Source organism: Scophthalmus maximus, chromosome 12, assembly GCF_022379125.1.
Source record: "Scophthalmus maximus strain ysfricsl-2021 chromosome 12, ASM2237912v1, whole genome shotgun sequence".
NCBI classification, from domain to species: domain Eukaryota; kingdom Metazoa; phylum Chordata; class Actinopteri; order Pleuronectiformes; family Scophthalmidae; genus Scophthalmus; species Scophthalmus maximus.
In genome coordinates, this window is record NC_061526.1 from 14,018,943 (window position 1) to 14,035,000 (window position 16,058).

General features: G+C 44.0%; 1 protein-coding gene across 2 annotated transcripts in view; it reads left to right on the forward strand.

The window, feature by feature from the left end:
- The first annotated feature begins 1,981 nt into the window (after window positions 1-1,981).
- LOC118285957 (proton myo-inositol cotransporter) overlaps window positions 1,982-16,058 on the forward strand; it is a 53,699-nt gene continuing 39,622 nt past the window's right edge. Inside the window, exons 1-4 of one of the 2 annotated variants that reach the window (XM_035609969.2) lie at window positions 1,982-2,220; window positions 2,332-2,993; window positions 12,069-12,228; window positions 13,529-13,737. In XM_035609969.2, the coding sequence (XP_035465862.2) occupies window positions 2,192-2,220; window positions 2,332-2,993; window positions 12,069-12,228; window positions 13,529-13,737 (1,060 nt within the window). In that variant the 5' untranslated portion in view covers window positions 1,982-2,191. Of the gene's footprint in view, window positions 2,994-12,068; window positions 12,229-13,528; window positions 13,738-16,058 lie in introns of both variants that reach the window. The other variant, XM_035609979.2, reaches the window with a different exon arrangement.

Here is a 16,058-nt window from a genome sequence, read left to right on the forward strand (position 1 = left end):
ATTCAACGCCTTGCGCTCTCCACTGAATCTTCATCTTTGGTCTTTTTCATTTGATCAAATCTGTGAAACATCCTCCCAAACGAACAAAGCAAATGAAAATGACAGCCGCGAAAAAAGGACAATGGTACAATGATAATAACACTCAACGTAAGGATGGTTAACACATTAAAAACAACGTATATCTCAACAGCAAAGATGGAAAAGCAACCTGACAAATACAACCACACACTGTGTGTACTGAATTTTACTATCTTTTGAAGGAGCTGGCAGAAAAGACCAGTTTTCAAATTGGCAGACGTGGCCCAATCCGTGCAAACATTGATACCATCAGAGACAGCCAGTGGGGGGAGCCCTCTCATCTTTATGTCAGGTCAGTAACCGGCCTCTTCATGTTTCATGTGCAGGTGTACGAGTGCAGCCCCTGAGTGTGCTTCGCCCTATCTAATTACTTAGATTAGCTATACTAATTTAGTTGTATCCTCTTGAGACGTAGAAAAATGTGCTCAGCAAATATACTGCCGTGAAAAGCAATCAGGTAATGAGATATCAAATGAGTGGAAAGAGTTTGCCTCATCCTCTCGGGAGCATCATTTGCGTTTTTTAAATTGTTTTTGTGAATCTGCCCGTTCATTTCCAGACATTCCTCGTGTATGAGGGTGATGATGAGATGTGCAAACCTCGGTCTGATGCTGGCAACGGTGGAGACAGTGGCCCCACACAGACCAGCGGCCTGACTGACAAACAGAGCTTCCCTGAGGCCCTGACACGAGCGGGACAGTGTCAGCCGAGGTCACAAAGGTTAATTTCCAGAGGACAAACATAATAGGTTTTCACCATCAAACCACGTGCACGGCTGTGTGTGTAGGAACCCTGATCCACCGTTGCTCTCCTTCTCTAATGGGCCATTATCAGGCCCATACTCATTCTCCTCCTTGCGTGACACCGCCGTCCGCGTAGTGATGCCCTCGATACAGGAATGAACTTACAACAATGTCATTTTTCCGGGCCGTGGCCATTCAGCACAATCGCACAGATTACTTTTTTTGTGTTTTAAGCGCAATCAATAATGGAGACGGTATATGGACAGCGGTAATGGTCGAATGTGTGGCGAGAGCTCTGGACATGAGAGATGAAGATTCGCTTGAGGTCACTGATACATTTTGTGCTTCAACAGTCCGGAGCTTTGAAGGGAGAGAGAGACGTTAGCTTGAGCTCAGATGAGGGAGGATTTTTTTATAATAAGACAAAATGCCATTTATTGTCTATTGCTTATGTGAAAGTAGATTTGATCAATTAGATTGAATCAGATTAATCAACTATGTAAATCGCTTTAGTCTTTATTCACTCTAGAAACATTTATCTTTCGACTTGCTAAGAAATGAATCATTTCCTGGTCTAAATAAACACTGACATATAATGCGTGGTGTCCTTTCAGATGATCAGATGATAGAGACTGCTTTGTGTTGAAGGGGGAAAAAATCCAAGTTTTTTTTTTAAGAGACATTGTGAGTTAGTCCCCCTTTTTCAACTTTTCTCCATGGACCTGCAAGACCGCGGTCCTTCCTGCAGAGGGCAGCAGTTCTCCTCGTTGTGCCACGAGGAAGCCTGCTGTACAGTTTTACAGGAGGAGCGTGATGACACGAAGGCTGCTCGACATATGTTTTATCAATAAGCATCTTGGTATATATATATATATATATCTCAATCGTAATTGAAATTGTATTCATATTTTGTTTTATTTTATATTGTTTTCAATTGATTGTGTTTTAAAAAGGGTATATGCTTACCCTTGATCACGATCATTTTTAATATGGATTTATTTGCTGAGATCATTAATCTTTGTTTTTCTTTTATTTTTTATTTTTAGCATTGCACTTCATTGAATCGTAGCAGTCCATGATATGAGCCACGCCCTCCGCTCTCTTCCAGCATCATGCTTGCTTCCCAAAACAACGTTTCCTTGCGTCACGCCGACGCTGGCGGTGACGAACTGCTCCGGCACACTACACACACACTCCTCCTATCTTACCTTTGCTCCCCAGTCTCCTCCTGCTCTCCCGCCAGGGCCACAGGGATGCGATGCACTGACACACACACACACACACACACACACACGTACACTCACACGTACCCGCGCGCGCGCGCACCAGGCTGCAGAACAACTTTACGCAGCAGCCAGGGTTGAATTTGGATGAGTTTTTTCACCCCCGGACAACCAAAGTAACAGGCAGCAACTCCAGTCTGAGGGGTGGTGGTGGGGGGGGTGGGGGTGCGTGTTTTCTTTTTTTTCTTTACTTTTCTCTCTCTCTCTCTTCATTTTTTTTTTTAAAGGCATCAGAGACAAGCCGGCAGCCCTGTCCCGTGCGGTGCTTCCCACATGTCGCGAAAGCAGGGCGACCATGACTACAACCTCCGGAGCATGAGCAAGCTGATGGGCGAGCGGTGGAGGAGAGGGGACGACCGGGGAGAGCGGAGTCTCATCAAGGCTCCGTCCAGCGCCAGCATCAGCAGCCAGGGCGCACCCGCACCCGCACCCGCCGGTGCCGCCGGTGCCGGTGCCGGTGCCCCGGCTGCGCCCGCCGTCGCCGCCGCCGCCGCCGCCTCCTCCTCCTCCTCCACCGGGGACCTGGAGCGGGCTGCGCGCAAGCAGTTCCAGCGGGACGTCACGCCCGGCTTCGTGTACGTGCTGGCCGCCTTCTCGGCGCTGGGCGGCTTCCTGTTCGGCTACGACACCGGGGTGATCTCCGGGGCGATGCTGCTGCTGAAGCGGGAGCTGGAGCTGAGCGCGCTGTGGCAGGAGCTGCTCATCTCGAGCACCGTGGCCGCGGCCGCGCTGTCCGCGCTGCTCGGCGGCTTCCTCAACGGGCTCTTCGGGCGCAGGCTGTGCATTCTGCTGGCCAGCTCCTTCTTCGCGGTCGGCGGCGTCGTGCTGAGCAGCGCGCCCGGCAAAGAGGTGCTGCTGACGGGGAGGCTCGTCGTCGGCGTGGGGCTCGGTGAGGAGTTGCCACCTGTTTCCCTGCTCCTTCCCCCAGTCACGAGTACCCTACTGTAACAGACGCCCGCCGGAGAATGTTCCCACTTTAGTCATTTAGGGCAGATCGTGTCTTATGTCAAATCATGCAATATTTACCAAAAAAAAAGGCCTTTAAGACAAAGGTGCTCTCAACTGGAAATCAGTGCAGTTATCACACCCCACTGGCAGCACTAATGGCAATGTGATACGGATTGTTTTGTTGTTGCTTTAACACTTCCCCTGCACTCTCGAAAGTTCAAAGGTCATATGATCATCAGTGCCATAGCCTGCCCCCCCCCCCCAACTAAAAGTGTTTTTTCTTGGTTGCCTCTCCGTCGGTTGCCTCTCCCTGCCTCGAGCTTGATGTTTGCAATTACTCACAGCGTCTGATTGCACAGCGTGTCCCTCATGCCTGCTCTGGTCGCACGCCGCCGGCTTGCCGGACAGCTCGCTCGTTGTCTGTCATTATCCTCATGGTGATTGTTATTCAGTTTGGTCCAGTGCCATTAGGTGATCAAGGCAGTCTGAATGACGAACGAGAGGCGGATGCTATCCCAGCAAGGATGAAGAACACTAAGTGCAGAGGAGACCTTTAGTGCCAGTGAGGTCGCCTTCGTGAGGTCGCCTTCGAGCGATTTCTCATCCGCAGTCAGTCTACGGGACGGGGGAGAGGGTGGTGACCGAAGTGAAGAGCTCTGTTTACGTCCTGCGCAAACCAAAGCGCCTTCATTTTTGATGTTTGAACCGAGACGTGCTCATTCAGACGCCTTCAAGTGCCATTTTTTAATGCTTCTAGTGTGCAGCAGTAATTTGTTTTTGTTGTTGTTGTTGGTGCGTGACATATAATCCTACCATATCATTATTTAGCATATGTGTGTGTACTCGGCATCTGGAATAGGCAGATGATGAATGTTTCTGGGTTGATTTTACACTAGGTGGGAAGCATGCATGGGTGGAAAGCAGGAGATAGCGGGTTAAAGCAGGATACCAGGAAGACGCGGTGCATGTTGGATGCAGGGTGGATGTGAGGGTGTAGTTTGTTTTGACTGGGTCAGCTGATTGACAGGGAGTGCTGACGCGGAGTGGAGTATCAACTGAAACTTTGACAAAATTAAACGAGAGCTTCGTGTTTCACGTGATTAATTGTTATGTAGGTCCGTTACGAACAGGCGAGAAACAAGCCCTAATATCTGAAGCCACGCTTCGAGACACCATCGACCAAAGCTCATAAAACATGTGAGCCTTTCCTGTCATACTAAGTGAGTTTTTAAGCAAATTTGGCTTTGTAAAGACAGCTATTGGCTGCTATGTTTTCTCTTAGTCTCCCTGTGCCATGGACTAATTCTTTAAACATAATAATAATCAATTAGTGCAATTACAGGGCGTTTGACAAAAACAAGCTCTCTCCCAGAGAGCGGGGAGCAGTTCATGAAAGCAAACTGCTGCCAGTCTTTCTGATTAAATTAAAAAAAAACACATGTTATTTTGAGTAGTTACCAATTAGACGGATGGTTCAGATCAGTTTAATTGTACCAGTTGTTGTTGTGGAACACAGAGATGGAGAACATGTTAATACAATTCTCCATCCCATATTTGAATGTGCCCACCCCTTTTGCATCCTGTCCGCCATGTCCTGAAGCACTTTCCATCCACTTGTTATTTTAAAGAACCTGAATGAAACCTTATGAAGTGCAGTTTTCATTGGGCAGGGGTATAGCCAGTCAATATGATCTTACTGAAGATATATACTCACACATCTCCACTTTTAGATAGTTTGTCCACAAAAGAGCACTGACATGTTGATGATACGTGTTAAATATCACGCTCGGTCACAGGAACCCCCACCAAAAAAAACCAAAAAACCCCAATAAAACTTTGGGTTCCCTATCAAGATGTTTAACGCTATCACCTGACAGATTTTTTTGAAACTGTTGAATATCAGTGTTGGCCTCAAATATCCAGATGCATAATGGTAAATTTCTGTTATACATTTTCTGTTTTCTTTACTCAGACAGAGGATTTGGTGCGTTTCTCTGTTTTATGTCACTGTAAATTGGATGAATTCGTATTTCATATTTGTCAAACTTACAATTCAACTTTAGCCATTTCCCAGCATTTAATTGACTAAACAATTAATGGTTGAATCATAAAAAAATATTCATTATTGATAATGTAAATAACTGCTGGTTATTGTTCCCTACATTACAATAACAATACATGTGAGTAACAAATGATCCATATGTTGCTGTACTGTATACTTAAGAATTCCCACTGCTATTTTTTCTTCCGCAGTCAGTGAACCCCTCACAGATCTTTTGCGTACCTGTTGCTGGTAGAAACACGTACCTATTATTTATAACTTAAATATTTTTTTTTAAATTTGACTGTCATTTTGAAGCCGCCATAGTTAATGGACAATCTTAAAGCACCATCGACAGCCAGTTTGAAGTGGAGAGTCCAGCCCAATAAATAATGTGGGATCTTAACACAAACTGTCGTGGCAGTAACGCCAGTTTAGTCCATTTTAGTGTTAGTTTACAATACTTTATTATAAAAAGAAAATCGGGGAGGAAATGATGATGCCTCTTGCCAAACGAACACATAAAATGAGGATTAAAAATACTGCTATAACTTACACACACACACACACACACACACACTGATTGTTAATATAGAGAGTAAAACTAATCACCCGTGTCATTTCTGCCGTAACATTATAATTGGTTGTTTCATTATCGGTATTTCCTCCCCCACTCTGCCATCAAAATCTTTTTCCCCATACAGTGATCGTCATCACACAGGCAAGCGGGAGCCAGACCCTGATAGATAATGAAACACGTTCTGGCGCCACGATTAGCTGCTTGAGACGCTTATAAGGTGTCATTTTATCTTTGCATGCAATTACTCCGGCGCAAGCTTGTCACCTGCACGCTCACGTCAACATGATGGGCCATTCTCGGGGCCGCGACTGCTTAGCATTTCTGAACTGAACTCACCCAGAAAGGTCACGGGAGCCGTTTGTCAGACCAGGAAAGTCCATACCCATGCCCTGCCTCCCTGTGTTCCTACCCATAAGCCTCTGGTACGTCTGCTCCTGGCCAGTTGTTGTTGAGCTGACCTTTGCCTGAGCACAGGGACTTGTTGTGTGATGTGAGCCGTTGTTAGTAGGAGCAGACAGACGGTATTGAACCAGACTCTCCGGGATTGACGAGGATTTATTGAATGTCTTGGCAACGGCAATCAAATCGAAAGGTTTTTCCTGCAGCACGGCATATTCGTGGAAAGATGTTTCAATCTCGAGGCGGACATCTTCTCCTGTTAAGCTCTCTTGAGCGAGTTATTTTGCAATAAGCGTCGTTATATACTCCCCAACAACCTTCTTGTCCTCGGCTTCACATTTCCACCCTTGTCACTCATATCAGACTCCATTACAATGAATGTCATCATCACAACATAATTATAGTTCTCCGGGCAAACATCTCGAGAAAGTCGGTTTACTTGGAAACGCCAATGGTTACTGTGGTTACTAAAAGTGCAATTTTCCAGTACAGCACATCCCGCTGCAGTGTATCCATTTACAGGCAAACAAAAAATCTCATATCGTGCATAAGAGAGTCAAAAGTATTTGCAACCGCGATCTATATTTTTGGTGAGTGACCGTGGTCAGTGCTAACTGGAGTGACAGATACATTGTGCGGGGCTGCTTCACAATACAAGGCTCCACCATGTTTCGCTATTTGAACACTTTCAATGTGAAGCTGTAGCCGTGGCTGATGCCGAAACCGATATTAGGGAGTAAAAATATTATTAATTTATCAGCTGATATATATATATATATATATATATATATATATATATATATATATATATATATATATATATATATATATATATATATACACACATGTATAATATGTAGATACAGTATATATATATATATATATAGATATATAGATATATAGATATATATAGATATATATATACAATATATAAATAATTGAAATAAAACCAGAGGCTGATAATGTGAGAAAGATGGACTGCCAATTAAAAACTTCTAAGGAGAAAGATAATTACAGAGTGTAAATATATCGAATGGCTATTGCAGAACAGTATGAATCAATGTCAGTCTGATTTCATGAAAATATCTCATAAAAATGATCTGTGATAATATGAGTGTAACATAGATATTTAGAAGTAAATTATATTAAGAGAGTCTCAGAGAGGTTTTTTGTGTCAGGGTAGTAAGTAAGTGTATAAGGGTATAATGAGCCATCTTAATCTAGTTTGCTTCCCTAATAATCATTGTTTATACATTTGTATTATTATTGCATTTCAAATTACAGTAATAAGGGACTGCTTTGTTGGAACTAAGTAGAGATCAATAAAAAATGAGAAAAAAATGATAGACGAGCTTAATAGTTTTTTTTGTACTCTCAGCTTAGATGTGGCAGGGCTGCTTCCTCAAGAATCTCCCCTTAAAGCGACAGATTCTAAGTGAGTTGTGTGGCCAATACAAGAGCCATTTCATCTTTTTTTTTTTGTTAGAAATAAATGCGCTCTAATGCTTGTTTGGAGCCTCCGCCGGTCATAATCCATTCCCTCACACATAAACACTGAAAAGCGCTCGCAGTCACGCTCACAGTGTGTGCAATCATGTTTTCCAGGCTAAATCGTCCAGCAGTGGCAAATGCCGAATTGTTTCTGTCCTTGGAAACCGAACACAGGAAGGGCCCGCGTAAAGAAAAATAGTGCTGTTAATTACACCGTGATAACATGTAATTATTGCCCGGGGGTTGTCGCTAATTAATTGGTTGGTTTTTATAATGAAGTCCCGATTCTTGCTCCAACTAGGTGGAGGCTAAGTGCAGACTTAATGAGGAGTCAATGTATGCGCATATTTTGGTTTACACGTCTCTAAAAATGTCAAGTGTTTGGCAAAAGAATTGTTTGTGGCTTGCCATTTGTGCTTTTAACCCCCCCCCCCCCCCCCCCCCCCCCCCCCAAAAAGATGGTTTTATAGAAAAGAAGAAATAGCTGTCTGAAGTGAAGGTTCAACAAAACTCAGAGTCAAAAGGGCCAAGTCTCTTTAGACAAACAAACTTTTTTTTTGTGTGTGTGTGTAATCCAACGTGAAATTACAGAATTACAGAATTTTCCTTAAGAGAGGGCCCTACCTCTCCTGCCCCTACCGCTGAATTCAATCCCCACTCGCACCACGCACCCATTTAAGAGGCGGCAGCAGCTTTATCTGGCGGAGTTTTTTTCTCTTTCCCCTCCGTCTGCATTTTCAAGGATCCTCCATTAGCCCCTTCATTAGCTGCCTCCATCACACCCGGCTACTTAGCAGCAGACACAAATGTCCTGTCTGTGTCTTGGCTACATCCCGGGCCAGGGAGGAGCTAGTGAAGTGTCTGCCTCCCTCAGACAGCTCATTAATAACAGGGTGAACACAGCGCAGAGTTGTGTTTGTAAGGGAATCACATTGAAGCGAAGTGAGGAAAGGAAACTTAACCTTTAGTTGAGGTAATTTTGCTTGGTTTTTAGTGCAGTTTCATTTCCAGGGGAGAACGTCAGAGGGATATGAAGACTCGAGATGGCTTCACTTCACTCAAAAATAATAAGCCAATATACTCGAGACTGATAAAGGACGAGGGCGACTCACATTGAACCTATAGTTTGCTTTTCTGAGTCCTCACTATCTAGCGGGTCTGCTAAGAGTTCTGTTGTTTCATATTTTACATTTGTGTCGGTGATCAGCATTAGACTCTAGAGTTGGACATGAACAACGATAACCAAAGACATTAGTTTACACAAACTGAAAAGTGAATTCTCGTATTCTTTAACCTTAACTTTGCACTTGTCGCCTCTGTTGAAGGGATCAGGAAATGTAACTCTTAAAAAACAATGAGTATGGGGGCGAGAAGCGTAAGCCCCCCCCCCTAGATCCAGATCTGGACCCCCCCCCCCCCTCAAAATGTAATCACTGTTAACATGACCAAAAAACATTCATGCAAATCCTTCCAAATCTTTTTTGAGTAATCCTGCTAACAAAGAAACGGACAAACCCAACCTGAATCACATAACCTCCTCGGCGGGGGTAAGAAACTGGCTGAGATGTTTTTTGTTCCGTCTTCACCTTCTGGTGCACCTTTGCAACTCCGCTTGGTTAGTCAACTGGCAATTGACTTAATTACAAACATTTCGCGCTTTCACTTATGCAGCACCGAGAAAAAGTCAGATAGCAATTATAACATATACAAGTGAAACTACGGCATTAGCCTCTTTACTATGAACACATTCTTCTTTTTGAAGCCAATACAACATAAACTGACTGTGAACTCTGGAGAGACCCTATGTAGTTGACCTTTTTACTGGCCTATAATTGTGTTAGGGATTCTTGGGCTGCACCATATGTTCTCCGTCAGCACCTGCAGCACGGAGTGAAATGGAAATGATTCGTTACACAGCATACGGGGCCGCCTGTCGCAGCGTATGGCTTAAATGGCCAATGGTGATGCGCATATGGCTTAAATAGCCATAACAAGGAGACAGGAGGGGGAGAACGAAGCAGCGAGAAGGACGGAGGAGGAAGAGGTCAAGTTCTGTGAGGTGAATACACATAGAGACATTGCAGCTGATGAAGATCTTGAGGAATTGCTGGAATCTGTTTATATGTCTCAATGTCTGTGTGTGTGCGCGGCGGCAAAATGTGACATGAGTATAGAAACGTACGCTGGAAACGCATTTCAGCTGTGAGATGGACAGGAGTGAAAATTGCCATCATTTTCTGCTGTGTTTGCAGCATACTAAAGTTCATACTAAATTTCATAATTTTAATTTGGGTTATTTCTCGAGTAGGTTAACATGATCTGATGTTCAGTGAAACATCCGCAGAGGAGCTCACGTTATCGCAAACTTTGGGCTTTTAAACCTTTATAACACACTAAAGGGGGAAAAACTGAACAAATCATAATATGTCTCCTTTAACAGGTATTTTTCCCCATTTGTCATTTAACAAGGAATGTATCTGCAGATTAATATATAATCAGAAAATAAATATATTAGCTGCAGCCCTGATTATGTTTTCAAAACACGGAGTACTCAGGGTGCAGAGAATCATATCCTCTTTGTTCCTGGATAGATACACACACACGAATGTCTCAGTGGATAATCTTGTGGGGGGGTTTTTCTGCGCCGGCAGCTGGTGCTACAATACCTGTGAGACAGATTTTGTCACGAATGTATAATAGGATCTATAATAACTATGAAATATTGGAAGGTTTCCGACTTCCTGGTATCTAACAGTATGCGGAGAATGAGCAGGACTTTCGCTTCCCAAAGCCCTGGACACCAGAAAATAACATACGTATTACTTTTATAACTTAAACAACAAAGGATCAGTTAAATGCAGCAAATTGTTTTATTTAAAGAAAGGTTATACATTGCTAGTTGAAAGTGGGTTTTGCTAAATCCACAAAGTTCCCCAATCAAACATGTGCTGCTTCATGGTGTAGTCTTGCAGGCCTTTGCTTAGTAGCAGCAGAGTTTGTGCCGACACTTATCCGTGGTGTCACGGACGCTACGGGTGCTGTGGACATGACACAACGGATAAAACTCCATTTATAAGCAGCCTCTCTCCGAACGCATATCAATGGATTTCCATCCAATTGCCCCCGAGGAGACAGGCTTCATGCCAGAGAGCAGTTGATTGGATTTGGGCGGTGATCTGGATCTTGGATTTCCGCCATCAGATGATTATCCTTTTTTTTTTTTTAAAGCCATAACTAAGATACAGACTTGGCTCTAAACCTTCAGGGCAAGTTTGCACGGTCAATAAATACATTTGATTAAAAAAAAAAAATAGGCATAGACAGAATTGATATCTCCGAGCGTAGCAGCTGGCTGGAAAACTGGTTTGAGTCTGAGTGCCTCTCCCCTGATCATTCGACGCTGAACCGCCAGACTACGCAGAGATGTGACTGCAGGACTTTACCCATGCTACTGTATAGTTGATAAAAAAAAGTGTCTATTTATAGAATTACGTTTTGTACTCCAACATGAAAAAAAAGAAGAAAAAAGGAATCCTCTCCTCCTCACCCTTGGTTATCGATTAGTCTTCCCGGAGCTGCCACAGTGTGGTGCCCGCTCAGAGACGGCGCGGCAAGTTTCCCCAGCTAGTGGTTTCCATAGCAACAGGTAGCCATGTAGTCATGGCGGCCGTTGAGGGCAGGGTGGCGGCAGCAGGGAGGGGCGGGGAGGGCAGGTGGTGTTGTTGGGGGGGTGGGGGGTTGTGGGGGTCGGGGGGGGGGGACTATTAATAGAGCTTATCAGGAGCCAGCTGCAGAAAGCTGAGGTCTCGTGGTACCTCGTCAGATCCATCCTGGGCAAACACGCTCTTTGATTGTTCTGTGTGTATGTGAGTGCACACGTGTGCAAGTGACTTTGTGTGTGTGTTATGGTGAATGTGCATACAGTGTGTGTGTGTGTGTGTGAGAGAGAGAGAGAGAGAGAGGGAGAGAGATTGGATGGTTGCCTGATCACAGTGCACAGCCCATTACCGAGATGGACTCTCATATTTCTCCGTGTCTGGTGTGTACACTTAACTGTACATCCACATTGTTGCTGTTGTTCATGTCAGGGTCAAAGGTCAATTACCTTTGTGCCAAAGGGATGTTATAAGAGAAAGACATGAAAAGAATGTGATTATGACAGCGGTAATGTCATTTTCACTGTAGTTTCTATGACATCAAATCCAATAGCCTAAAATAGTAATGGTCTTACCTCTACTTGTACACTGTATACTAGCCTACAGCCACTATACAATTACTAAATTACCTATTTAGTGGTTTGTTGTTTTTTTTAACTTTTTTTTTTTGCTAGCTCTGTATTTCCACTGAGAGCGAAGCACCGCAGCTGCTGCGCAAAACACAAGTTACGAGTGCCAGAGATCATTTTGTTCGGAGACACTTCAGAAATGTGCGAGAGTACATTATCTCATGTTAACCATGCCAACCCCCCCCCCCCCCCCCCCCCCCCCCCCGCCTTTGCTCTGCAGGTATCGCCTCCATGACAGTGCCCGTGTACATCGCCGAGGCCTCCCCGCCCCACCTCAGGGGTCAGCTGGTGACCGTTAACACCCTCTTCATCACCGGGGGACAGTTCACCGCCAGCCTCGTCGACGGCGCCTTCAGCTACCTGCAGCGCGACGGATGGAGGTCAGACACGTTTAGACAACTGCATTTTATATGATTGGGCACATGTGCTTCTCTTACAAGAGTATAAAAAAAACAGCTGCAGACAGATTTTAGGGACCTTTTTCAAAGTCTGCGAGGAATTCCATCGCCCTGTGTGATGGTCGTACGGTTAGATATGCTATTAGTGGCTTTTCTTTAGGTTCTTATCATATCTAATGTCAGAAAATCGAATTCTGGCGCATTTCAAATGTCAGCACATGCATGGGTCAGCCCCTAACATTTGCTGAGAGCAGCCATACTGTATGTTTGAAAAGATACAGTACGCTTCTTTCTCTGTTTTCTTTGATCTGTTACCTCTTTTCTGCTTTCCGTTTGCGTCCTTTTTTCCGACGTCCCACCGACTGCTGGTTCGCAGCCTCCAGGGTGGTTGAATATCGAGCTGCGAGATACTGTAGATAAGAATCGTCCTTTTCACGAGGATTTGCTCCAGCTGCAATTCTGCAGCGGCGGCCGTTTATAAGTCCGTAGATTTGTATGATTCACTCACGATAATGGATTTTTGGAGGCACTTATTGAGTTCGGACTTTGATTGATGCCAGAAGAAGAACGTCCCTATATGACGGCTGGTTCATTTCAGTAAAAATATATGGATTTTTTTTTTTCTCTCACCCTCAGGAGTTGTTAAGATAAAGCTGCCATTATTGCCGTCTTTTCCTCCCTCGTTCACCTCTCTTGTACCCTCTTATGCTTTGCCTTCCTACCAGATCATTTTGCGGCTTTTCAAAGTGAACTTTTTCACGTAATGAGTTGAAAACCTGTTTGTGTGCCTGAGAGGCACAGAGAGGCTAGAAACTGACACTTTATAGTTTGGGTTTGTTGCAAAAGGCATATATTATTTTTATTTATTCTTTTTTTTAGCTTTTTAGCTTTTTATTTTTTATTTTTATGTCATTCTTTTCAGCCCCAAGGACCAATTATCAAACTGAATGCTTTTGCACTATTCTTCTATTCACTGGTGTGTTGGTTTGCACATAATTCCACATATTACAATACTACATCTGTTATGTTCAAGGTTAAAGGTAAAAATGCTGTGGTTATTTTCAGCAGAAGAAGCTGAATAAAGCCTTGACATTTGTCCCGGTCTATAATTTCGATGAATTAAACCACCTGATTCTTGCAGGCAAATAGTGCAAAATGAAGGAACACATCATATTTTTGCAAGAAAAATTCAAATTAAACACGGAATTTGACAAAATGTGTAATTAGACAACCTCTGAAACCTGGTTAAGTAGTGTATCTCCTTCCTTCCCTTTCGCTTCAGGTACATGTTGGGTCTGTCAGTGCTTCCCGCCATGCTCCAGTTCGTGGGATTCCTGTTCCTGCCAGAGAGCCCTCGCTGGTTGATCCAGCGCGGGCTGACCCAGAAGGCCCGCCGCGTGCTCAGTCAGATCCGGGGCAACCAGAACATCGACGAGGAGTACGACAGCATCAAGAACAGCATCGAGGAGGAGGAGAAGGACAGCGGAGGAGGTGAGCGGATGGGAGGAGAGGAGAGGAGGGAGAGGATGAGGCCGGGGGGTTTTGGCAGAGAGGTGGTCCTCTGTCAAAAGATGTCAGAAAGGGCAATGACTTTATGACCGCATTTTTCGATGAACAAATGCGGTCAGTTACAAATATGCTGCATTTCCTGTAATGTGAAGCTGCAGCAGCATTTAATGTTGGGACTGAATTAGCATTCACTTGATAGTTGGTACTGGATTAAATCTATGCTCTGATTCCTGTGAGTTACTGACACTGAAAAATATTATAGAGTTGGATCTAAATTTGGAGTAAAGTTGGATGTAAATACGTTGGACGGCTATTCCTGAACAAATGCAGGAGATCAATAGACGATCAATACTGGGATTTGATTGAATGTAAGTCAGTAACAGAGTATTTCATCGTCGTCCCCCCAAGTGAAACCAGCAAATGTGCAAATTTGTGCAAAGCTAAAGCTGAAGTTCATAATATCTAGATGTAGCCGTCAAAAAATGACGACTAATATCCACGAATAGAATCTATTAAAGTGTGTGGTGGTTTGATGTAAATGTGCTACAGGTTAGAGGTCATTCATCCCTCTTTGCAAAGGCTCTCTCAACAATAGAGTCCTCCACAGCAAAGGTGGCTTGTCAAGGGATTCTGGGAAATATATTTGAAAAGTAAAGGGCTAATTTCTGGCCCCCCTATTATTAACACCTGACAGCTGACAGAGTCACGACCCAGGGCCCTGACGGCAGCAGGCCTCCTCTCCAGTCACTTTGATTTCCTCGGTGAGGCTGATTAGACAGCTCACGCTCGGCCCCTGCTGCGTGCTGAAGTCTTTCCCTGTACTGGAGCAATAATAAGTCTTTCAATGACTCCGTAACATTCCCTCGACTCCAGGGGGCGATGGCGGTGGCGGTGGCCTGTCAATCAAGCACTGCGAGGCGGTGCTGTGGCTACTGTAGCCTGACTTTCTGTTGTTTTTTTTTTTGTCCACCAGTTCCTCTGGTTTTTAGTATATTCAGTTTATTCCGGGGTTTTAAAAAAAAACAAAAAAAACCTGCCACAGCCAGAAATATAAAGCATTTTTTCATCCTTTACAACAGTGAATGTTTCCTCGCACATCAGCAGGTGTTGAGAGCGACATATGAAAGAATCGTCTTCCACCGCCTTAAAAAAATTGTATTATTGTGAGTTGAAATATATTTTCAACTTTGGGACCCAATGCTTTGTGCAGTGAGGAGTCTGTTGTCCGACATTACATCATTTCAGCTTTCAACAAGCCGAATCAGCTCTTGTGGTACAAGACTTGGAAATGAAGGCGAAGAGGGCCGCTGTGAAATGTTCTTCTTCAAGGTCGTTTATTGTGTGAGCTGACCTTTTCCTTGACGGCTTGGATGCTGCTTGTTTGATATGAGGCTTAGCCGGTGTGAGCGCACTTATCGCACTTATTGTCAGAAAAAATGGCTGAACTTTATTACCTAATATTGCCGTTTCATTGCCACCAACTTGTGACAAACACACGTTATTGTTTTCACTGACCCTGTGTGTGTGTGTGTGTGTGTGTGTGTGTGTGTGTGTGTTTTTGTGTGGCACACTCACACACGCACTCTGCAACATAATCCAGAAAGAGCAAAAACATTCCCCGACATTCACAGACCTTGGTTTGTGCAGTTGGAAGTGTATTTGAGGCTCTTTTGATTTGATTCGGGGCTCTTTTGATTTGACTCGTCGTGAATCAAATACTGAATTATTGTCAAATGGGAGTTGACGAAAGCAAATGGGAGACTCTCCTCTCTCTTCAACTTTTACTCTGACGGCGTGACCGCAATCACGTACCACGTACCGTGGGTCAGAATCTTGTGTGACGTCGCTTCTCGCAAGTTGCTTTCAACGTGAACAGTTAGTAACGGTATAGTTTCAACAAGATCGTCCAACTGGGCAGGTTGAACTTCAAATTTTCAACACATTATTCAATTCAATTTATTTGTATAGTATGTTGTAAATCACATCAAACATTATCTCAAGGCACTTTACATAGTGAGGTCGAGACCTCACAATATTGAGCGATGAGCAAGGAAGAAATCTCTGGCAGAACCGGACTCAGTTGTAATCATATTTATTTAACTTGTAATTACTATTACATATACATATTAATACTTACTACACTGACCGCTGTTTGTCTGTTTTTACTGATTTGTGCCTGACGTGACATTTTGGATGTTGTTTGTGTGTGTCCTTGACGGGGAGAAGCTGCAAATGAGCTGCCCTTCTCGGGATCAATAAAGTCGTCTGAATCGGAATCTGAGCTGTGGGCGGAGCGTCCCCCT